General features: G+C 42.6%; 1 protein-coding gene across 1 annotated transcript; it reads right to left on the bottom strand.

Moving 5' to 3' along the window:
• Nucleotides 1–634: 634 nt before the first annotated feature.
• On the bottom strand, nucleotides 635–23,402 carry KLKB1 (kallikrein B1). The gene is made up of 12 exons (XM_056855432.1): nucleotides 23,345–23,402; nucleotides 15,470–15,629; nucleotides 12,025–12,134; nucleotides 10,807–10,966; nucleotides 8,319–8,428; nucleotides 7,771–7,930; nucleotides 7,554–7,669; nucleotides 5,918–6,092; nucleotides 4,385–4,560; nucleotides 3,839–3,940; nucleotides 2,730–2,869; nucleotides 635–790 (listed from the first exon to the last, which is right to left on the bottom strand). The coding sequence occupies exons 1-12, from the start codon at nucleotides 23,400–23,402 to the stop codon at nucleotides 635–637; spliced, it is 1,623 nt and encodes a 540-aa protein (XP_056711410.1).
• Between the last annotated feature and the right edge of the window lie 941 nt (nucleotides 23,403–24,343).

The raw sequence follows: 24,343 nt of genomic DNA, 5'->3' as shown, positions 1-24,343 counted from the left end.
GCTATCCTAAGCCCAATTACAATTGGATGAGAAGCATGTGGCTCTGCTAAGGATGGCACTGTTGGAATTATAACATCTTCTAAGTTTATTTTAGTTCTCATCTGCGAAGCCTTCTGTAACATCATAGGAGGTAAGCCAATAGAAACCAGAACAGTTGTAACATTTCCTCCTGCAAAGAAGGGCAAAAGACATTTGTAAAAGTGTGCTGTGAGATAGTCGTAGTGACATTTTGTCGGTGGGACACACCCATGGACCACATTGAATTAAAATATAGTTATTGATAAATGTATGCATTCTATTTTCATTTGTAATGCAATCAGTTCTTTATTCCAAAGTGTAACACTTTTCCTGTCCACATTTTAGATTTACAGTCTCCTATGCAGTTAAACCCACCTTTGATTTCAATGATTTTAGGTGGGTCTAAGTCAGCAATGAATTAGGAAGTTATTTGGAAATAAGCCCCTCTGAAGAATGTGACTGGAGACTGTGTGACAGTTTCCCAAGTCGGCTTCCTTTTTCAGCTAAACTGTCAAGAGGGAACAGATTTACAAACCTTCTAACATCTTTCTCAGAGAATTTCAGAATCAGATGTTTGTATGACATCACGGTATTGTTATATCACTGAATATGCCTTCTATGAAATTTTTTCTAGAATCCACTCCACAAACTCAGCCACATTGGTGTAAACTCCCGGGTGTTCTGGACGGGCACATCCCTCACCCCAGCTGGTGATACCAACTAGATACCAGGTTTCCTTGTGCTTACATGACAGAGGTCCACCTGAATCTCCCTATAGCAGAGAAAGAAAACATGCATGTAGCATCAGTAGGCCTAGGTGAGGATGTAGATCTAGAATGTGGTATTCAAATTAACAATGGTAAAACCAACCCATTGCTACCAAGACTTGGTTCGCAACATGCAACACTCAAGAGTTGTTTCCTGGCGTCCCGTTTCATGGCATACTGTTCTTGCACCCTAAACAGCAAATTAGGATTTGCACGTGTCCTCCAAAATTAGAATTAGAAACAGCACTCATATTTCAGTTTCCAAATTTCATTTGGAGGGCAAGTACAAATCCAAATGTGTCAGAGCTCAGATGTCACAGCAAACTACAGACTGCCGTGGAAATGAGGAGGACTATGCAAGGTGAGAAAATAGGGAGAGGAGACAACTTGTTAGTCCAAGGCTTGCTCATGTAATGCCAAATCATGATCTGGTGTTGCATATGAACTAAGCCCATGTGTATAAACAAATCACAAAAAGATACAACTCAGATTTTTAATACGAAGTCAGAGAGATCAGTGCTTCTAGCATGTCCACAAACATCCCAGCAGTCTATTCATACTCTTTCTTCCTGACTGATTCTGTGAGCTACTACAGAGAAGCATGACTCATGGACTGCATAAGAATATTCAAATATTAAAATGTCTGGAAATTTTGAAGACACATGAAAAAACATTTTTTTTCTCTTTTGGGGGCAAAAATGGAAATTTTGGGGGAAATCTGAAATACTGTTCTATCAAACCTAAACTAATGATATTACTTTAACAATATAAAATGCATCATTTATAACTTACTTAGTATATAAAATTTAAATATTTGACATATTTATGGAATTTAACAGTGATAAATGCCTTCATTTTCTACAAGGAAAACTGCAAATATACCCAAGTTGATGCACCCTATGCTACCTTAGCACATGTACCTTAATTTCTGCTATCTGAAAAGTAGAAAAAATAGGAGTTAAACAGAAAACACAAGCTTTGAGATAAATTATTTAAAATGCATAATATAAAATAATAAAACAGATTTACTTTATAAATAATATAAAATATATTATTTGGTCAGAAAAGGGTTCTCACAAAGGGTCAATAATAATATCTGTGCAGCTAGATGTAGTTCCAGCTAGTTACTGTCTTCTTCCTTCTGTGGCTACTGGTTAGAGAGAGCTTAGTTCTCAAAGAAACTTTCAGAGTTTTCCTCTGAGCCTTTGACACATTCTGCACCACCTCCTTCTGCTCTTTTGTTCCTCCTCTCCCCCCCACCAGGAACGTAGGGCAATAAGCTTCTTGTTATACAAACTGTGCAGATATGTATCTCAGGTCAAAAGGACAACAGAAGGCATGCAACAGTTGAGAAGCAATGAAAGCCCTGCATGCTGCCCTCATGACATGTAGTTATCCTTCTATGTGCAGAAACATATCTTGTATTTAAGAGCTATATATGTCTATAAGCATGCCCACCTTGTCTTGAAAAGTATTTCTCTCATTCTAAAAGAGAAAATATTTCATAGGAGATTTTTTTCATTACCGGTACTCTCCCAAATTTCTAATTTTTCCTTTGGGAAAATTGGGGGGAAAGGGTCTTGGAAAATGGGGGAACTTTCCCTCCCAATTTTTCCAAGCTTTGTCCTGGGCCTTCACACCTCCAGTGGTCCACCTAGTCCATCATCCTGTTTCACAGAGTGGCCAGCCAGTTGCTCTGGAGGGCCAACAAATGGCATAGAGGCCAAGGTCTCCCCTGATGTTGCCTCCCAGTATTCAAAGGTTTTTTTTAAAAATATTATCTCCCCAAGGAAGCATGGGAACTGTAATCAGGAGAATACTAAGGAGAGACGATGGGCTTCTAGTACTTTTCCCAAATGACTAACACCAGAATTCTTTGCAGCTAAACTGAAATAAGTTGTGGCGAGGCTATGTTGTCAAACTAATAATATAAGCTGCTCTTACCTTACAAGCATCTTTTCCACCTTCACTGTAGCCAGCACAAACCATCTTATTGTGTATTGTGAAGTCTCTGTATCGCAACTGACACTCTGCATTTGTTATTAGGGGGATATTCACCTTTTGTAGAACATCTTGTATTTCACCTAAAATGACATAAGTGACATCATGGTGGGAAAAATATCAATACTTTAGCATAGTAATTCCCAAACTATGTGCTGGGACAAAGGATGCTATCTGCTGGTTTTATCCATTTCATTTCTCTCTTTTGTGAATCAAACCTACGAGACTTTATTTTTGTGCTGTTTTTTGTTTTCTCATGTTAAACTTTTCCCATTAAAATTTACACATTTTCAACATACTTTGTGCAATGATTGCGTATAAATGATAAACAATGTATAAATGACATAAAAAGAAGCCAGTGACTCAGGCCTGTGTCCTCTGGCTGTAAGTCCATGTTGATTCTGCAAACCCAAGAACCTGCTTTCTATGGGTTGAAAGTTATTGCCATCTTCTCCAGATTCAGCATAAACCACTCAATTACAAGTCAACAAAGAGAACACGATCTCAGCCATCCTGTTAACTATGCTCACATCTCTAAATCCTATGCATAGGGTTGCCAGGTCCTTCTTCACCACTGGCGGGAGGATTTTGGGGCAGAGCCTGAGGAGGGCAGGGGAGGGGAGGGACTTCAATGCCATACAGTCCAATTGCCATAGCAGCTATTTTCTCCAGGGGAACTGATCTCTATCAGGAGATCAGTTGTAATAGCAGGAGATCTCCAGCTAGTACCTGGAGGTTGGCAACCCTACCTATGCATAGTACCTAACTCCACAGAGAGTATCTCATTAGTTATTGCGTTTCCTTAGGAGGTGTGACATCACTTCCAGGCTTTTCCTGGGAGTGACATCACCCCATTGTCTATACCCCAAAGATCTCCCACTCTTAGCCTGGTAACCCTAGGTATGCATTTAAACGCTCCCAGTTTTTGTTAGTAAGTTGCAAGGCAGCATGGTATAAGTATATTTCATATTAAAGAAAACTATAACATTTAACATCACAGCATTATTTGAAAATATAGATATTATATACATCTAAGTATGTTTGTATAATACCTCTCTCTTTGGTGTAACCCCATCCAGTCACCCAACAATTGGTATATCCCATGTTCTCCTTTGTGTCTTCATTGGCTGGCAGGCAGAGAGGTTGCTGTAAATCTAAATTTCCATTTAAAAGAGTTAAATTGGTTAAGAAGGGAAAGAGCTTTCATTTTTAAAGATGCATTGACTTCCTTCTGGAATGCCAGTTCTGCTCCTTTTTAATAACTGGGTAATGCACTGACCCGGATGGCCCAGGCAAGCCTGGTCTCATCAGCTCATGGAAGCTAAGCAGGATCAGCCCTGGTTAGTACTTGGATGGGAGACCACCAAGGAAGTCCAGGGCCACTACGCTGAGGCAGGCAATGGAAAACCACCGCTGAATGTCTCTTGCCTTGAAAAGTCCACAGGGTTGCCATAAGTCAGCTGTGACTTGATGGCACTTTACAAACACACACAATGCCAGTAAAGTCGGTTTCATTTTTAGATGGCAGTACTGAATTTCTTAAGGTAAAGATGTGAAAATAAACATACCACTGAAATTCACATAAAATAAACACATACCACTAAAACTCATGGGTCTGTCAAGTTTCATCAAAGCAATGTCATATCCTTCTTCTGAAATCTCATACTCAGGGTGAACAATAATCTCTTGCACTTTGAAGAAGGGGGTAGTTTCGTTTATCTCTGACTGCTTCAGAATTCCACTATAGACCCGCCAAACATCAGGTATCAGAAGGCTAAGTGAAGAGACATCAAAGAAGTACAAAATTAAACACTTTGTACTATATTGTATTTCTTTTGGGGGGGAAATCTGAAGACTTTCCCATGGCCCCATGTCCAATCTAATCAAAAGTTCAGCTCTTGTCTTTCTCTTGAGTTTTTAATCTAACAAATTTTATCCCTAACCTAACCACTTTATCCCTGATTGTGAATTCATGACCATAGCAGGTCCTGCCTCCCCCAACCTCCATTCTGTTATCTCTACATATTAAGCAAAGATGGCCAAAAGATAAGGAAGGACCTGAAGCAAAGGAGAATTGTTTTATTTTACTCCACTTATCCCTGGTCTTCCTCTTGTCTCATTCAATGCTCAGAGTGATTTAGGATGAAACCTACCTGTCTTTAACAACACACCCACATCATGTGCCCTGGATAAGCCCATCTAGAACAGCCTACTTGAAGGAATGATGCACTGAATACTACACAGCGCAGTGCCCCAGTGTTCCTTCTTTTCAGAGAACCGCTTCCCACACTTCAAGTCAGCCCTAAAGTGTATAATCAGCAAAGGAAATCATGTTCAGCCATGCCCATTGAAACCAGACATTTGTTAATGTTACTGGGTTGTATCCTATCAATTTGTCCAGGTAGTGGTGGCACATTCCTCCTGGATCAAAAACCTTAGGTCAGAAAAGCCCTTCCATCAGAGGAAGGCTTCTAGGAATGGGCTGCCATTAGCTGAGTGGGGTGGTAGGATACAACCCATCGTTTTGAAGCTTCAGATTTTGCGTCTCAGAATATAGTCAGACCATACTCAGCGCAGCCATGAAGGAGCTAGAAAAGATTCTTAAATGTAAGGATGTGTCACTGGCCACCAAGATCAAGTTAATTCATGCCATCGTAGTCCCTATTACTATGTATGGGTGTGAAAGCTGGACAATGAAGAAAGCTGATAGGAAGAAAGTGGATTCTTTTGAAATGTGGTGTTGGAGAAGAGTGTTATGGATACCATGGACTGCCAAAAAAACAAACCAGTGGGTTATAGATCAAATCAAGCCTGAACTGACCCTAGAAGCTAAAATGACTAAACTGATGCTGTCGTACTTTGGTCACATTATGAGAAGACACGAGTCACTGGAAAAGGCAATCATGCTAGGAAAAGTTGAAGGCAGCAGGAAAAGAAGAAGACCCAACAAGAGATGGACTGACTCAATAAAGGAAGCCACAGCCCTCAGTTTGCAAGACCTGAGCAAGGCTGTTAAGGATAGGACATTTTGGAGGACATTGATTCATAAGGTCACCATGAGTCAGAAGCAACTTGAGGGCACTTAACACACACACAGTCTTTCTTATTTACTTGTCAGGAGTTTTACTCACTCTTCTGTGCAGTGAGCAGCGGTCAATATCCATCGATCACTGATAATCGATCCACCACAATGATGCTTCTGGATTGATAGCTTCACATGCAAGCTGACTTGCCAGGGCCATTCTCCAAGACTAGAATTTGTTCCTCCAACAACCCTCGAGTGCAATAAAGGTTTCTGCACACATACTAAGAGAATTCTTAAATGTTTACTGCCAAGTTGGATTTAGTGTTTTTAATGCAAACAGGTGTTTCTTTGGAGCTTATTACAACTTACTGCACAGGTTAATCAAAAGCACGTAACTTGTATTTTATTCAGTAACTTATTAAAGATTTTAAAGCTTTTCTTTAATGTCACATATTGAAAGCTATGAGCACAACTCACAATGAAACTTTAGAAAATGGGCAGTGAATTGCCCATTGCCACCAAATTATCTAACAGTTTCATTGACAGGGGTGGAGCATCATGAGAAAATGTTTGCCAGCACTTGGAGATCTGGGCTGAGCTTCTCTTTCTCTTCCTGTTGCAAGTATTAAAGCCTGGTGTGGCCAGAGCCATGAGCCTTTTGGTGTGAATTGTAGGGCAGGCAACCAATGGGCTCTTCTCTCTTATCCTCCTGGCTTGTCGCCTGTGAACTAGCCTGAGTGAACCAACCTGGTGGATCCAAAATCAACCCGAGAGTGGGATTGTATGGTCTTTTGGGTTCATCTGTCTAAATTATATTTTTGTATTTATCTGTAGAGAGCCAGCATGGTGTAGGGGTTAAGGTGAACACATGAACACATGAAACTGCCTTATACTGAATCAGACCCCTGGTCCATCAAAGTCAGTACTGTCTACTCAGACTGGCAGCAGCTCTCCAGGGTCTCAGGCAGGGATCTTTCACATCACCTATCTGCCTAGTCCCTTTAACTGGAGATGCCGGGGATTGAACCTGGAACTTTCTGCATGCCAAACAGATGCTCTACCACTGAGCCACGGAGTAGGACTTGGGAAACCCAGGTTCAAATCCCCGTTCTGCCATGGAAGCTTGCTGGGTGACCTTGGGCCAGTTACACACTCTCAGCCCTGACCCTGGCTAGTATTTGGATGGGCTTCCTCCAAGGAATGCCAGGGTTGTGATGTGGAGGCAGGCAATGGCAAACCACCTCAGAATGTCTCTTGCCTTGAAACCCTACGGGGTCACCATACGTCAGCTGTGACTTGACAGCAAAAAATAATAATTCTCTTCAGTCCCCAGTGGGGATAAATAAGGGGTAGTTATACTTAAATAAATGGACAATACAAAATTGCCAGTGAATCTGGATCATGTGAAGCTCCTGATTAGTCAAGTTCATTTTGCGTCCACCAGGTGTCATGAAAGAACAAGCCTTTTCAACTCTGGTTGAATTAAATGGAAGAAATTTATAGTATTATTTGCCAGCCACTGTTCTCCAGGTTTTTCTTCAAGCTTTTCCTGTGTTTTTTCAGACCAGCTTTGCAGTGGTCTGGAAAAACATGGGGGAAACTCAGGGAAAAAATGAGAGCTATGACCCGCTCTGCTGGGAACCCAAACTGTGCATGCTCAAATTCCTTCATTTCTTTCACTTCACAAGTTCTAGGGCTGAATTCTAGCAAAACAGATTTGAGGACTGCTCAGTTTTACTCACCAGGGCTTTCTTTCACTTGACAAAGTCTCAAAGAGTAGCCGGAAACCTTTTCATTCTCAGAAACTATTCTGTGCGGAGACCCATGAGTTGACATTCTTAAGTAGCATTTGCAGTTACTATGAAGAAAAGAAATTAAGCAATCAAGTTTAGATACATGACCTAGCATATGGAACTGTTTAGTAATTTCTAGCATTTGTTTTAAAAAGTAATTCCTCACCGTTCTCTGTTACAAGAAGCTTGGCTTGGAAAATAGGTAAAAAATTGACACCGGACAGTGTCTGTACAAAGTTTCTGACATGCCTTCGGCCCATCGACATACTCCACATTCAGGTCCGTCCCCAGAAAGTTTAAATTGGGATAAATCTGAGAATGACAGGCTGTAATATTTTGTAAGCATTGAAAAAGACCAGTATATTATCATCATGCAGGGTCTTGAGATGTTTTTAATAAGAGATTGATCAAGTATGATATTCTGGAGGTAGTGTTATTTTATATGGGGGGACTTGGGTTTTACAGTAAATCTCAGCTAATGGAAAGAATTTTCATCCTTGGAGCGGGACTTTCTCACCTCTCCCCCTCCTAAAATGCTCTCCGAAATGCTGCTTATGGGTGAAAGGGGGCCTTCAGGAACAGCATAAAGGGGGAATCAGAGAGGTGTACATCAGAAGAGGGAATTCATACAAATTCCCCCCCCACACACACACACACACACACACAGAGAGACACTTCCATTGGTGGAAATGAGTAGATTCAACCCATAATTACCAGGTATAATTTTCCGGCAGTTTATGAGAGTAAAGCCAGACAAAACATTTTTTGCCTCTATGAAACCATCTGGTATTCCACTTTTTGATGTCATCATGAGACAAATATACCTAAAACAACAAAAATAATCAAAAACAAGGCTGATTACATAATGACAGTGGTTTGCATCTTTTTCTCCCAGGTAAGTCTGGCTGGTGTAGGTTTTTGTTTACCTGCCTGTTTTTGTTTGTTTGTTTGTTTTTTGCCCTGTTTTATAGCATGTGACTTGGCTTAGGGCATCTGTTTGTTTGCCAAGCCTTCTGCAGGGCATTTAATCCCTTCCTTGGGATATAGACTGTGGTTCTCATCTTACAGCACTGTCTGCCTTGGCACCTTCACTACTGTGGCCTGGTTTAATTGTGATGCTTTCGTGTGATGTGATGCTTTACAACTTTGGCAAGCCAGATGCACTGGGTTTATTGTATATATTACCCCTGGAATGATAATGCTCCCCTCCCTGCTATTTGTATTAGTTTAGTTTTATGGGGTAGAGTCCCTGCTTAGTTAGTACTGTTTGTTGGCTAATGGTATATACTGCATTACTTCCATGTTCTAAAACCAGTTGCTCCCATTCTTGTGACTCATTGGGTGAAAATGCATGGTCGCTTTATCCTCCTTTATTCCCTGTTTCAGCCAGGATTCAGCCAGGATCGAACACACGTTCAGTGAAACACATGTGTTTGATCCTGGCTGAATCCTGGCTGAAACAGGGAATAAAGGAGGCTAAAGTAACCATGCGTTTTCGCCACTGATAATAAATGGGTGTTTTAAGCATACCCATCTCTGCTGTATGAACCAAAAAGCAGTAACCCGACTGAGTACCTTAATCCTGACTTACAAATGCAAGGGGACATTCCATGGTGTCAAAAGTGGCCCTGTTTCCTTTTTGAGGTCTTTAGCACTGTACACGAAGATTCCAGATTATACTAGGGTTTCCAACCTCCAGGTGGAGATCTCCCATCTCCAGGCGACAGAAATCAGTTTCCCTGGAGAAAATGGCAGCTTTGGCAGTTGGACTCTGTGACATTGAAGTCTCTTCTCTCCCCAAACCCCATCCTCCTCAGACTCCACTCCCAAAATGTCCAGGTAGTTCCCAACCCAGAGCTGGCAACCCTAGATTACACCCTTTAGTCAATAATGGAGCTTTTCAAGCCTCCATTAGATTTATCTTTTGCATGTGTCTAAGTGCATAAGAGGAGCCCCGTGGCGCAGAGTGGTAAACTGCAGTATTGCAGTCCAAAGCTTTGCTCACAACCTGAGTTCGATCCCGACGGAAGTTGGTTTCAGGTAGCCGGCTCAAGGTTGACTCAGCCTTCTATCCTTCCAAGGTGGGTAAAATGAGGACCCAGCTTGCTGGGGATAAAGGGAAGATGACTGGGGAAGGCACTGGCAAACCACCCCGTAAACAAAGTCTGCCTAGGAAATGTCGGGATGTGACATCACCCCATGGGTCAAGAATGACTTGGTGCTTGCACAGGGGACCTTTACCTTTTTAAGTGCATAAGGGAGAACAGGAGAGGATGGGTACAGAAACGGAAACTGTTCCTAGCAATCACAAAAACTTTAGAAGGGTCTGAGGATTATACAATTGCAGTCTTGCTTCACTGTAAAGGAAGCTTTGAGATTTATAACAATATGCAAGGTATATTTACAGAGTCTAACCACAAAAGTCTGGCAGGGACCCATGGTTCCAGTAGATGCCATGTTGGTGTGATAATTTTACATGCGTCAGCATGAAACCAACTGAGAGAAATATCCCAGAGGTAAGAAATTGCATTAATCTTGGGACTCTGATTGTATGACAGTGTTCTGGTTTATCACTACATAGCTGTAATAACTACCAGCAGGTGTCTATAAATTGAAGGGGAAAAAAACACAATAATTCCCACATGTGTTAAGTTCACCCCACCTAATTCAACTACTCTCTCCTCCTCCTGGCTAGAAATTGAGGAAGATTATCTTCTACCATCCAATGGTAGGGCTTTGCCTGAAAGGTAAATCATTAGGATTGCCAAACTCCAGGTAATTGCTGGAGATCTCCCGCTATTACAACTGATCTCCAACCGATAGAGATCAGTTCACCTGGAGAAAATGGCCGATTTGGCAATTGGACTCTATGGCATTGAAGTCTCTCCCCAAACTCCGCCCTTTTCAGGCTCTGCCCCAAAAACCTCCTGCCGGTTGCGAAGAGGGACCTGGCAACCCTATAAATCAAACATGCCTTCCAACCACCAGATAACATTATCTAATCCTCACTTCTTTGTGACTTTTTAGTTGACACCAGGACAAGTATTATTACATACGGTTCCTTTTGGATGTTTTTCATGTAACATAATTTTGGGGTTTTTTTCATACTGGACCAACACTACCAACTACAATTTTTCTCCACTTCGTAAATTTCCTAATGTTCATTTTTACAGCATCTTTAAACTCAAGCAATCGCACTCACCTTTGGTTTTTTGCCTGCCACTCACTGCTGTAAAAGGTAAAAAATACACAGTTGGGTTGGTACGTACAAATTGTTCTACATACAAAAACATCAGGGGCAAAAACCCTCTCAATGGAAGTTCCAGAAAACATCTGATGTTGAAAAATGTCCAAACGGCAGTCTGCATTAAAAAAGAAAAGAAAAAAAGAACATAGACAGTCCGTGCAGTCTTCATGTTATTAAGTTCTCTATTAAAATATTCATAGGGTTGCCAACCTCCAGGTAGTAGCTGGAGATCTCCCACTGTTACAACTGATCTCCAGCTGATAGAGCTCAGTTCCCCTGGAGAAAATGGCTGCTTTGGCAATTGGACTCTATGGCATTGAAGTCCCTCCCCTCCCCAAACCCCACCCAGCTCAGGGTCCACCCCAGCAATCTCCAGTTATTTCCCATCCTACAGCTAGCAACCCTAAATATTCAGGTGATTCAAATGGATAAGAGTGAGAGCTACCCAAGTGTCTGGTGGCTCCCACTTGGTGCCTGACTCCTATCTAGGGTCACCAGCTCTGGGTGCGAAATACCTGGAGCTTTTTGGGGTGGAGCCTGAGGAGGGTGGGGTTTGGGGAGGGGAGGGACTTTGATACCATAGAATCCAATTGCCAAAGCAGCCATTTTCTCCAGGTGAACTGATCTCTATTGGCTGGAGATCAGTTGTAATAGCAGGAGATCTCCAGCTAGTACTGGGAGGTTGGCAATCCTACTCCTATCATTCCACAGAATTACTCAGAAGGGCATTCTGATAAAGACGAAAAGTTGTAGTTAATGTTAGTGGAATTTAAGGCAGTATTTATTAGATATATTTCAGTGTTTTTATTACATTGTCATCTAATTCTGCAATCCAGCTTTATTACATTGTTTATTGTATGTAATATTTTTCTTCACTGCTTTGTTCTTCAGTCTTGGAACTCATGTTTTTGGGAATCCAAATATTCCCGACAAGGAGGTTCAGGAATATCCGGGTTTACTGGAAAAAAAACCCATTAGACCCAAATCCGAATTCTACTGTTTTGTTTGTTTGTTTGTTTTTTGCACACCCCTATCCACATCACTTGTACATGCATCGTGGAGCCCTGTAGCATTTTGCATTGCTGTATGAAATGCTCATGCACATCTTGCATTGTATTAAAATAGCCTCAAATTAACCATCCCCTTCATTTCCTTTAAAATACACACATTTACCTGTTTCAGCAAGTTGACAAGTTTTTAATGAGAATCCTGATATAACATTGCTAAGCACTTTTATTTGGGCTGGTGTTCCTGTGGTGCTATGCTTCAGGAAGCATTTTTTGCTGAATGAGAATGAGAAGAAAAATAATATTTAGAAATCCATACTATTGCCCAAAGTCTTCAGGCTTCTTAGAGATACATGTATATAGCTTTTGCTAAAAGAGCTGCATTGGCACGCTTTGAGAAGAAAGGGAGACAAATTTATTATGGTATGTTGTCAGAAAGTTCTAGCAAGTTGATGCACAGCTGAAATACAAGGCTGAGAAATGTATTATTTATTTTCATTTACATTCATTTCTCACTGGAATTCAAAGCAGATAACAGGTCCAATAGATCTATTCAGTCAATCAATAAGCCAATTACACAATATAACATTTGAATTATAACAAAATTTCCGTTTCAATATTTCAGCAAAGATTCCTAGTAAAATGAAGCTATTCAACGAGCAAGTGGATCCCAAAATACGGTTACAACCTTTGAGTGGTAGGTATGGATCCAGCCAGAGTTCCAGATGAAACTGGGTGGAGGGGGATCCCCCTTTGACTACCAAAATGGCTATGCTGGCGATCATGAAACCTGCATGGAAAAAAGCCATGTGGGACAGAGGTTGTAATAAGGAGGAAAATACAGTGAAATTGATGGGGAAAGCTGGCTGGATCTGACCCTTTAGCTCACACAATTTGAAAAATCATTTATAGATATGCAATGGAACAAAAAGGAGACATTTTCTCCCTCCTTCATAATACTAGAACTCTGGATCTCCTCATGAAATGGATTGGCAGATGGATCAAAGGATGTACTTCTTCATTAAATAATGAACTTGTGTATTCACTACTGCAAGATGTGGTGATGGTCACTGGGGTCAATGGTTTTAGGACAGGATCAGGCAACTCATGGCCAGGGCATGCCTGAAGGCTTTGGGTACCTTAGGCCAGCCATTCCAGGCACACACCCTTGCCATCTGTGCCAGGTGTTCAATCCAAAGCTACAGGCCATTCAACCCCAACCTACACACCAGCTAACCCCAAGCTACAGGCCAGCCACAGGGCACATGTGTGACCTGACATGCTGTCTGTCCAAGCAGGTTGTGGCATACCCCAGACATCGCCCCAGTTCCCTTGCCCTCGACCATGGCTCTGGTGAGGCTGCTTGGCTCCAGTACCCCATGGCAGCCAATTTGTGGTGGCATCCACTCCCTGCTCTCAAAATTCTACAAATGCCCACAGGTTCAACAAGATTTGGGACCCCCACTTTAGAAGACCCAGGAAAAGATCATGGAAAACACCTGTTCTAGGCTTTTTTATTTTTAAAAAAACAACAACTTTTATTCCATAGGATTTGGCTGATCATTTCTGGTGCTGTTCCTAGTCTATGTTCTGTTTCTGGGACAGAACAAAACACCTGAGGGGGAGTAGCTCAAGATATTTTGCATTACTTGAAGATATATGTAATTTTAAAAAAGAAGGTTGGCAATCCCTGGCTTAAATAGAAGACTGAGAAACTAAGACCGTTAATCAGCTTGAACACTCTGGATAGCCACCTCAAACATCACGTGATTGCTCTGTCAAGAAAAGAATCCATAGTACTCATTATGCAATGTTTTATGGTTTCAGAACTATGGTTCACAAATGGGATTGCCAGGAAGGGACAAGCCAGTAACCACCAGTCCCTGATTGTCCAGCACCAAGTGAAAGACTCATCTCCCTTTCCCCACACTCTGCAGATAATTCAGAGATGAAAAGGATCTAACTGTCCATGTCACATAGGACAGACAGATTCTGTCCTCTCGAGATTCTCTGGCACACACAGAGAACTTGTTTCTTGCTCCCAAATGTCTCCAGAGGAGGATGGGACATTTCTCCCTCTCCTGTGTCCCCTGTGCTCACCAGGGGGTAGGAGGAGGGGTCTGCAGTAGAAGTCACAAATAAAGAAAGCCAGCCAGCCAAAATTTGTGGGCTCCTTATCACTACTCACTATTTTCAGGTGATCCCAGTTCTCCTTACTACCATAGTAAAGCAAACTATAAAGGGAACATATTTCAGTCAAGGATTCTTGATCTTCTGGGGAGACAGCTATATAAGGCAGTAGAAAGAATTGCCCACTGGGTGAAGGGGAAAAAAAGGCAAGAATTGAGTTCACGATGAAATAGGAAATTGGTTGAGAAAGTGGACTGAACTGAAACTGTAGACAGGAGTCAACTGGTGGGTGTTGCTGGTTCTCTTCATGTCTGTTCAGTAGCAGAGAAGTAAAACTCAGATATTTGTTGCTATCAGATGTTCAAAATTACCCCCAGAAAAAAAGAGAAATTGGCTTTTCCTCTGGAACATGGAGAGATGCTGAAATCCCAAAGCATGTATGAAGGTTAATTCACTGTAGCTGTAGGAATGGCCATTAGCTTAGCCTTCTTCAATCAAGCATATAGATCCCAGAACTCACTCAATGGGCGATGTATCCCTTGGTGCCAATGCCGGGGCCTGGTATCAAACCAAGCACTGGCATAGCAGAAACCATTGATGCTGCTACACCAGCACTCTCTTTCCCTTGTGTGAGCTAGATCAACAACAACTGGGATTCATTTCAATCCATGGTCAGTTTATTGATGCTCTAGTAAAGATCATGTGCCCTTGTTCTTCTTTAGGGCAAGGTACCTGTCAGGGCTCACCTGCTGTCCTATTGCCTGGTCCGTGTCGCCCGCTCCGCGTTGCTTCCTCCCCTGTCCTTACCCTTGCCCTGGGTTCACCTTGTTTGTCCTTTTTCCTTTTTGATTCCGCCCAGCCCTCTTCGTCCTGTTTTGCTTAGCCTCAGACTTTCCGAGTTTAGGGACCGCTCGTCCCTCTCCAACACTCGGGGGTGTCCTTGGGAACAGACCACCTAGTCACCGTGGTTGTCTCCTACACCCGTATCCTCCTCGGCCAGCAAACTAACTCTCCCTTTTACCCTTTTCCTTGCAGAATCTGTCCCACCCACCAATTAACATCAGTTGCCCGCTTCTGCCCTTTCAGGTGTTGTACCGTCACACCCTCCGACTTTTCGTCTATTCCTGATTCCCCTCCATCCTCCCGATTAACCCCTTGTCTTTCCCTGGCTCTGTCGGCTGTCTCTTCCCCTATCTTACTGACTGTTTTTCCTCTGTCTTGAACTCCCCTGTCTTCCCATCCATCTACTTTCCCTGGCGGTTCGCCCCTCCCTACTCGCGACTCCCTTCCCCGGGATCCCGGGACATCCTTGACCCCCGAAATGCCGGGAGCGGCACAGTACCCAACAGACTATCTCAGTCTCACCTGTGGGGTAGCTTTAGCTGCAGTAGGCAAGCTACAGTTTGTTAAAACCAGTCCATAGGATCAAGCCACCCATTGTTATCTTCTTTTTTAAAGGTAAGAGTCTAAACTTTATTTACCGAAGGTCTGCTGCTTGATTTAATGACGAGGCATATGTGAAAAATTGGCAGTGAATCTCATTGGTGCATCTTCGTTGGCAATGCTGATAACTGGCTTCAGTGGTTACATTGTAAGTTGTACCTTGCATATCCAATCCTTCATAGATTTCCTTGTTGCAAGCTGGGGGAAACAACACAATAGCAAAGACCGGAAGAAAACAGATCCACACCGATCGTGATTATTCCTGTTAAAATGTTTATCAAACGCCTGTGGCATGCAGCATTGTCAAATATTATATCAGTTGCTGCAACGGAGCAAGATAGTTTTCTTGCAAGGAAATGGTCTGCTTAAATAGACCAATGAAGGGATTCGTGCCAGCATCCATCTCGAGGGGATCCCACAAGAGGATCCATTATGGCAAAGGGCCTGGACTGAATTGTCACCTGTCAGATGGCAGGAGCATGTGAAACAGGGTCTCTTCTGAAGATCTCAGGGCAAGGAGAAGAAACAGTTCCTTCAGCTATCCAGACCAAGGAATTTTGCTCACTGATTTCACTCTCTCTCCTTTCCCCCACCCCTCATGGCATGATTAGACAGTATGTTCTATATGTGTCCCCTACAACAACTTCTAATCAGATATTATCTGTGAGTTGCTTGCTGGGGACTTACTGGTAATTCTCAAGACTGTGAGCTCCCATTGAGAGCAAGACTGTGGAGAGGAGCTCCTTCCTTCTCCCCTGTGCTGTTTTCTTGACCTGAAACAGCTGTGGGGGTGCTATTTGCCCTGATGCTTGTTCCATCAGTGCACATACATCTGCTATTGAGGTATATAATGCCCCTTGGGCTTTTTCAGATCAGGATAAAGTACAGGGGAGAAGGAATAATCCAATTATGTCTATGCATGACAGTCCTGATCTGAATTGAGGCTCTAAATGTTTGAGAATTGAGTTCCCAGAAGGAGCCTAATAGATGGCATCTGACTATAAGTGGATATGTGTAAAACCTAGTTGCTTGGATCCCATCAAAATTAACCAGGAGTGGTAGTTCTTTGAATAGGTCTTACCTGTGACTTGAGGGCACTGTTTCAGGGAATGTCCTGACGTGATTCCTTCCAGAGGTATTTTTGGCAACATTTGATTATCATGGTCTTTCAGGAGGCATGCGAACCTGGTATTAAGGAAGGGAAGGTGGGAAAACAATTGTGCCATCACCCAGGTCATTTACACTACAAAGGCAGAGAACCAGTTGAATAGAAATCTGATGCACTTCCATCTAATCACATCACAGTTCTCTGAAAATGTTAGTAGCCTCAGAAATAAGCTCCTTCCTTTACCCTTTCTTCTGACTATTATTCAGGACCTGCCAGTACTTAATCAAGAGTATTTTAATACAAAGGGTTTGTCTGCCATAGTAATCAAGCTTCAGGAAGAATAAAAGCACATTTCATCATATTTCAACTAAGACATTCCAGGTAATCCAATTTGGAGTAGGGGATTTCTTACCATGCATCCCAGATCAGTGAGGTAAGGTAATTAAGATTGCTTCCATTACACCCCCAAAGACCTTATTTGGAAATATTGTCAGCATCTGAGGATTCTTCTCACTTTCCTCTCTCTCACCTCTCTTCTCATTTGTTAGTTCACTGGATCCCCTCTCCCCTTTCGCCAGAATTTATCCCCAAATCATTCAGTCACCCCTACTGCTCAAATGTAATTGTAAACTTCTTATAGCAGGGATTTCTCTTGTTTGCTTAAGTTACACTGTAAAGCCACTTCCACATTTACTGCATTTATGCCCAATCTTTTTTTCCATTATGGAACTCAAAGTGATTTACACAGGATTCCCGGATGGTCTTCCATCCAAATGTTAACCAGATACAGATCTGTTTTGTCTCAGCAAGGCATTTCAATCCATGGTCAGTTTATTGATGCTCTAGTAAAGATCATGTGCCCATTAATGTGCCCATTAATGTGGGTCCATTAATACACACTGACATACACTGACACACTGACATATACACACTGACATACAAAGATCTGAGTGTTACCTGTTTGCATTTTCAGTCCAATTCCCTGGCAGGTAGCTGAACAATAGACATCTTGGGTGATATGTGCACACTATTTGGCAGTAGTCCGCATTTGGGGTAAAAACCTTAGCGATATCACCTCCTCGGAAATATGTGTTTTCATAGACCTGAGACACACATTCTGAGGAAGAATAATACAAAGGGTTGGCATACAAAGTGGATATTGATCTCATCACAGGTTGAATACATGAACACAAGAAGCTGCCTTATATTGAATCAAAGCACTGAACCATTAAAGTGTTGGAATAAGCAATGTCTGGTGTACAGAGAAGAAGACCCTGCAGGGGGCAACAAGAGGGCAGTTAGATAGGACAGTGAGGTCAGCACCTTCTCCCCTGTTTACTGCCATTCCTTGTCTGTCTCCAGATTGTTACTCTTACAGCAATATCCTCCTTCTTCTCGTAAGTTCCACTCTTGGTCTCCCTCTCAGCCTTTTATGCAGGGATGTTTCCCCGTGGTCATCCCCCGCCGACTGCTTCAGGGCTTCCTTTTTATTATGCATGCCTTTTCCACCCATCAGAGGTCGCCTCGCTCTCCCCACATGTTTTGCCTGCATTTTCCAGATTCTGGCTAAAACAGCATTTGGAAAATGTGGGCAAAACCTGCAGGGAGAGCAAGGCGACCTCTGACGGGCAGAAAAGGCATGCATGATCAAAAGGAAGCCCCGGAGCAGTTGCCGGGGGTGACCGCAGGAAATGTCCCTGCATAAAAGGCCATAGTTAGGACACTTTATCCTCTTCACTATCAAGCATATTAGTTCCTGAATAAAGCTTTATCTACACTTTAATTAGGTTGTGCACCTTTGCTGTGTTAATTACTCTGCCAACAAAAAGTCAGTACTGGCTGCTCAGGCTGGCAGCAACTCTCCAGATAGAGGTCTTTCATATCACCAACTACCTAATGTGTATGCCAAGCAGATACTCTACCACTGAGCCACAGCCCCTCTCCAATAAGAATAGATGAGGGAGTGGAGGCTGATTCCAGAATTTACAGTGGCCTGAAAAAAGGAAGCAAGTTAAACTTAGCTGTTACTGTAACTGCTTGCAGAAAAGGAATAGTTCATTAAACTTTAAAAAGGTTAAGGTCCCCTGTGCAAGCACCAGGTCATTCCTGACCCATGGGGTGATGTCACATCCTGATGTTTCCTAGGCAGACTTTGTTTACGGGGTGGTTTGCCAGTGCCTTCCCCAGTCATCTTCCCTTTACCCCCAGCAAACTGGGTCCTCATTTTACCGACCTCAGAAGGATGGAAGGCTGAGTGAACCTTGAGCTGGCTACCTGAAACCAACTTCCGTTGGGATCGAAGTCAGGTCGTGAGCAGAGCTTGGACTGCAGTACTACAGCTTACCTCTCTGCGCCACGGGGCTCCTTCATGAAACTTTACACCTCTCAAAAACTGTTTCCTCCTCCCTGGGCTTCTGGATATCACAGATCCCAATTTGCTCCACTTCTTCCCCACTAACATCAGCTGTGGGTTGAAATCTGGGGTTTCAAATTGAGCAGCCTGTTCCTCAACTAACATAAATGTATCCCTTTATTCCCTAATGGCTGTCACAATTTGTTAGCTTTGTCAGCTGTTAGCATTCTCAAATATTCTCACGGGGACATTCTTTGTTCACAGAGAAATTCAAAGTGCTACACCTCTTCGGCCTGACATACGATATTCCTCCCACGCATCTCACATCGTGTACCTCTAATATAATGCAAAAGTCCAGGCACGCATTAAACAGCAACAACGTTTATTTCAACATGAGCTTTCATGGGTCACCAAAAAATAACCTTTTGGCTGCTAAATACAATCATTGATCCTTCCTAATTTGTTGGAAGGACAGCCTTTGTGAAAACACAAACAGGAATGTTTTATAACTGAGTTCTGCCAGTCAGAGAAAATAAATCATTGACACAGAATGACATTGAAAAAGACATCGGAGGGAGGCCCCTTGTCCCACTGCTGCCTCGGTCACCCATGGCTGTTTTGTAATTCACAGCAAGATGAACGAGTTTAAAGATATTGATGCTTCCTAAGGAAATCTCTTCAACTTAAGAAGAAGAAGAGAAGAAGAGTTGGTTTTTATACCCTGATTTTCTCTACCTTTAAGGAGTCTCAAAGTGGCTTACATTCTCCTTCCCTTCCTCTCCCCACAACAGACACCTTGTGAGGTAGGTGGGGCTGAGAAAGTTTGGAGAAAACTATGACTGGCCCAAGGTCACCCAGCAGGCTTCATGTGGAGGAGTGGGGAAACCATCCCGGTTCTCCAGATTAGAGTCCTCTCTTAACCATTACACCACCATGCAAATTCAGTGGATGGCTTCCCGCTCCATGAAAGCTTATGCTGGAATAGAAATTTGTTCATCTTAAAGGAGCCACAAGACTCCTGTTTATTTTTGCTGAAACAGACTGCAGAGGCTGCAATGGTGGAAAGTGCCATCAAGTCACAGCTGACTTATGGCAAGGGCTGCCAGGTCCCCCTCTCCTCCGGTGGGAGGCTTTTGGGGCAGAGCTGAGGGGATCGTGCGCCGACGCACATGCGTGTCACTTCTGGTTTACACCCGGACGTGCCGCATCGCAAGGGGCCTTTTACCACTCAAACTGTGAGTTTGAGCGGTAAAGAGCCCCTTGCAATGCTGCACTTCCAGGTGTAAATGCATTGCAAGGGGGCCTTTACCATTCAAACTCACAGTCTGAGTGGTATAAGGCCCCTTGCGATGCAGCTCTTCCAGGAGTAAACTGGAAGTGACGTGCCGCGGTGTTTAGGCATGCGTGCCCATTTCCCCGCCGACCCTCAGCTGGTCATCAGGCAGGGGGGTAGATTGGTGGGGGCTTGCCTGCCACCACCGGGCACCTGGCAACCCTACTTATGGCAACCCTGTAGGGTTTTCAAGGCAAAAGACATTCAGAGGTAGCTTGCCATTGCCTGCCTCTGCATCACAACCATGGTATTCCTTCCAAATACTGACCAGGTCTGACCCTGCTTAGTTTCTGAGATCTGATGAGATTGGGCAAGCCTGGGCCATTCAGGTATGGGCCTGACACGGCTCCTCTCCTGGAATTACTTCCTTATTAAAGTTTGTTTCAAGCTTGTAAATAGACACTTGATTAGTTGCCAGTGGCAAATGTCACTTCCATGCAACCAGAAGGGGAAGTTCTATGAAAGTTCCAGATGAGTTTGTCTGTAGCAGCAAAATAAAATAGGAGCCCAGTAGCATTTTAGATGAGATGTGGTGTTGGAGGAGAGTGTTACGGATTCCGTGGACTGCCAAAAAAACAAATCAGTGGGTTATAGATCAAATCAGGCCTGAACTGACCCTAGAAGCTAAAATGAGTAAACTGAGGCTGTCATATTTTGGTCACGCCATGAGACGACAAGAGTCACTGGAAAAGACAGTCATGCTAGGGAAAGTTGAGGGCAGCAGGAAAAGAGGAAGACCCAACAAGAGATGGATTGACTCAATAAAGGAAGCCATAGCCTTCAATTTGCAAGATCTGAGCAAGGCTGTCAAAGATAGGACATTTTGGAGGACTTTCATTCATAGGGTCGCCATGAGTCGGGAGCGACTTGATGGCACTTAACACACAACACACACAGCATTTTAGAGACTACAAAATTTATTCCAGGATAAGCTTATGTGAAGTGAACTCTGACAGGGAAAAAACGGTTAGTCTTTAAGGTGCCACTAGACTCCTATTTCATTTTTATTAAAGTTGCCTCTGAAGGCCACAAACAGCAACCTCATGTTATGCATAGACAATTTTTTTAAAAAAAGCTGGATGAACTGTTAACATTTGTTGCCGTATAAACTATGCTGTTTTTTTTACACAAATGTAACACGTAAATAGGGCAAAGGCCTTTGACTAAAATACCTTTAAGAAAAAAAGCTTACGTTATGCAATTTATTTAGTACAACTCTTCATACCAGTACCCAGTCTTGGTTTTTTTGCCCATTGGAGCAATTTTCTATAATAGCTAACCGGAGGAGATCTGAAGACCACCTTCATTTGCTCTCTGATGGAGAGCTTGCCAATCTGCCCTATATGAGAAGGCTTTTATCTAAGGCTGCTTGTACTATGACTCTGGTACTACTGAGGAAAGCTGAACGAGGGGTCTTAATGCATTTTCTTCGTTGGCCAGCTTGTTATATTTATTGTTGCTCTTTTACCTCTTCTTGATTGTACACTTTGCTTTTAGCTACCTTGAGACTCTTGAGAAAGATGGGATACAAATATTTGAATAAACAGGTAAACAGCTTCACTTGCTTTTTCTTCAGCCCCTCCATGTTCAGCTGTGGCAGAGCAAACAGGTACCTCTTGGTTTCTAGAATAATTTCTAGGCAATTGAGGGGGGGCTGCAGACAGATGTCAGATAACCCCATGGATACATACAGAATCTTCCGATTCTTTCCTTCTAGTCTTTTTATCAATATATCTAATTCTCAAAATGAATAAATATGTGGATACTATAATCCAGAGATGGGAGCAATGAACAGCCAAGATAGATCTTTCTACAAACCAGAAAAAGCCCAAGGTTTGCAGAAAAAAATGAAATCTTTAAAAAACACACCAAAAAGTGGGGTTTAAATTAATAATGGAAGCAGCACCTGTAGCTTTAAGAAATGAATGCCCTTAGTGGCCATTGCTTGGTAACAACAACAGTATCACCAGTCTTCAAGCTGTGGTTTCTGTCAGTAAAAGACGGGGGGGGAGTAGTGCCCTTTCCAGGGTTATTTTGGCCTTTGAGGGAGGACTCAGCAGAGCCAGGCCTGGCAGCAACCACCAGGCAACTTGCTACCTCCCAATTTGCATGATTCACCTCAGGCTGGCTGCTTGCTAATGTTCAACAGCAGCTACTTCATGAAAGCTAGTGTGTTGTGGTTAGGATTTCAAACTAGCATCTGGGAGGTTTGAATCTCCACTTTGCCATGGAAGCTTACGGGGTGACCTTGGCCCATTCACACACACTCTTGGTCCAACCTTCTGGAAAAGAGGAGAATGATGTAAGATGTTTGAGGTCGCCATTGTGAAGAAAGGGAGGATTATAAATGAAGTATATAAATAATAAATATAGCTGAAGATTGGGGACAGTTTAAAAAAATAGGTTGCCTGGTGAATGGATAGGAGACAGGAAGCAGGAAAAGGAGAGAGGCTATAGAGGTTGCTATGGAAGGGACTGGTAAAATAGCAGGATAGATGGAAATTAGATGCCACCTACATGTCCTTGCCAGTCCCCAGATTGTCCTGTTCTAGTTCCATCAATTGTTTGTTTAGCCCCATGAAGGAAAATACAGGTGCTGTTATTAATTTTTGCCTTCTAAGAACAGCCTGGGATGAGGGGAGAGACTGGGGAAACTCACACAGGGAACAGTAAAACATGCCCTCTCCCATTGTCCATCAATTCAGTTCTTTTTTATAAGAAGGTAATAGAGGGATACCTCTACTGATGTCAGTTAACAGTGAGACAGGAAGGAGTGTTGATCAGAGTAGAACCACTCCCCTGTAAAGGTGGGGAAATCCTAGTGCAGTGAATGATTTCAGTGGCACAATATGTGGATCCTCCACAAAGAAACGAATACAGAAGAGGAATGTCTAAGACGTGGGGAAGGTTTGTAGCCTGGAATAATCCTTTGCTAGATTTGATCCTTGATTTCCTGCATGTGGTTTGGCCCTAAGCATAAAGCCTTAACTAGATGTTATGATGGAGATCCATGAATATCAAGTTTATCTTCCTAACTTGTCTAGAAGAAAGTAACATGGACATATCTCATCACAAAACATTATACATAAGAAGTAGTTATTTATCAATTAAGTACTTACCGCTACATACTGAAGAAAATAACAGAATGAAAAAAAAGGTTTGAAAAATCCAAGCCATCCTAAAAAGAAATGCAAGAAAGAACTTAAATCTGTATTTTGAATGAGCCACACATTATAATTAATTTGGTCACAGTGGAACTTCTCAGGATCTTGGTCATAAATTTAACCAATGGGCCTTGTAGTTCTGAGTGAATTGCTAATTTGTTTTTCATAATAGAGTGACGAAATGTTTTTTTGGTCACATACATGAAGCATAAGGACATAAGGACAGTCATTATTTGCTTATTTTGCCCCTTCTAACAACCCAATCCTATGTATGCTTATTCAGAGGTAAATGCTTAATTATTAGGGTTGCCAACCTCCAGGTACTAGCTGGAGATCTCCTGCTATTACAACTGATCTCCAGCCGATAGAGATCAGTTCCCCTGGAGAAAATGGCCGCTTGGGCAATTGGACTCTATGGCATTGAAGTCCCTCCCCAAACCCCACCCTCCTCAGGCTCCGCCCCAAAAATCTCCCGCCGGTGGCGACCTGGCAACCCTATTAATTACATAGAACTTACTCTATAGTAAGCACGAATAGGATTATGAGAGCAATCCGAAACTGGTCTGCTTGGGATCCTACTCAAGTCTATTCAATGAGACTTCCTCCCAGCAAAATTTTTGTAGGATTACACTGTAAGGTTCACATACTGCAGAATAAATGGTTTTAGTATCTCAACACTGGCTAATTTAGGCACTGAAGTCTCATTGATTTAAGCGGGAGGCAGAGTCGAGCATGTTCTTGAATCGCTCCCTTTGAAATCAAAGGAGCTTCAAAAATTGGACCCAATTAACTGGATTAAATGGGAATTTAATGAATTTCAGTTTCAAAGAAACTATGTTTAGATCCGTAGCCTGAATTATTGCTGAAGATGGCTCTGTTACATTTTTGTTCAAAGGAACTCATGGCAGCATACACTGGGTTCCATGGGTTCATTTTATTCTTACTACCCTTTCA

The sequence above is a fragment of the Euleptes europaea genome, chromosome 9 (genome assembly GCF_029931775.1).
Source record: "Euleptes europaea isolate rEulEur1 chromosome 9, rEulEur1.hap1, whole genome shotgun sequence".
NCBI lineage: Eukaryota > Metazoa > Chordata > Lepidosauria > Squamata > Sphaerodactylidae > Euleptes > Euleptes europaea.
Note: the sequence above shows the minus strand (reverse complement) of the source record. Positions and strands in the feature narration are given on the sequence as shown.

What these genes read in the sequence shown, in the direction of transcription:
- KLKB1 (XM_056855432.1), bottom strand. Translation starts at nt 23,402, where the DNA reads ATGGCTTGGATTTTTCAAACCTTTTTTTTCATTCTGTTATTTTCTTCA. An exon ending in TTGTCAACTTGCTGAAACAG is followed by an intron (nt 10,967 to 12,024) that starts GTAAATGTGTGT and finishes TTTTTAATGCAG; the next exon opens with ACTGCCGTTTGGACATTTTT. An exon ending in CTGCCGGAAAATTATACCTG is followed by an intron (nt 7,931 to 8,318) that starts GTAATTATGGGT and finishes AAAATATTACAG; the next exon opens with CCTGTCATTCTCAGATTTAT.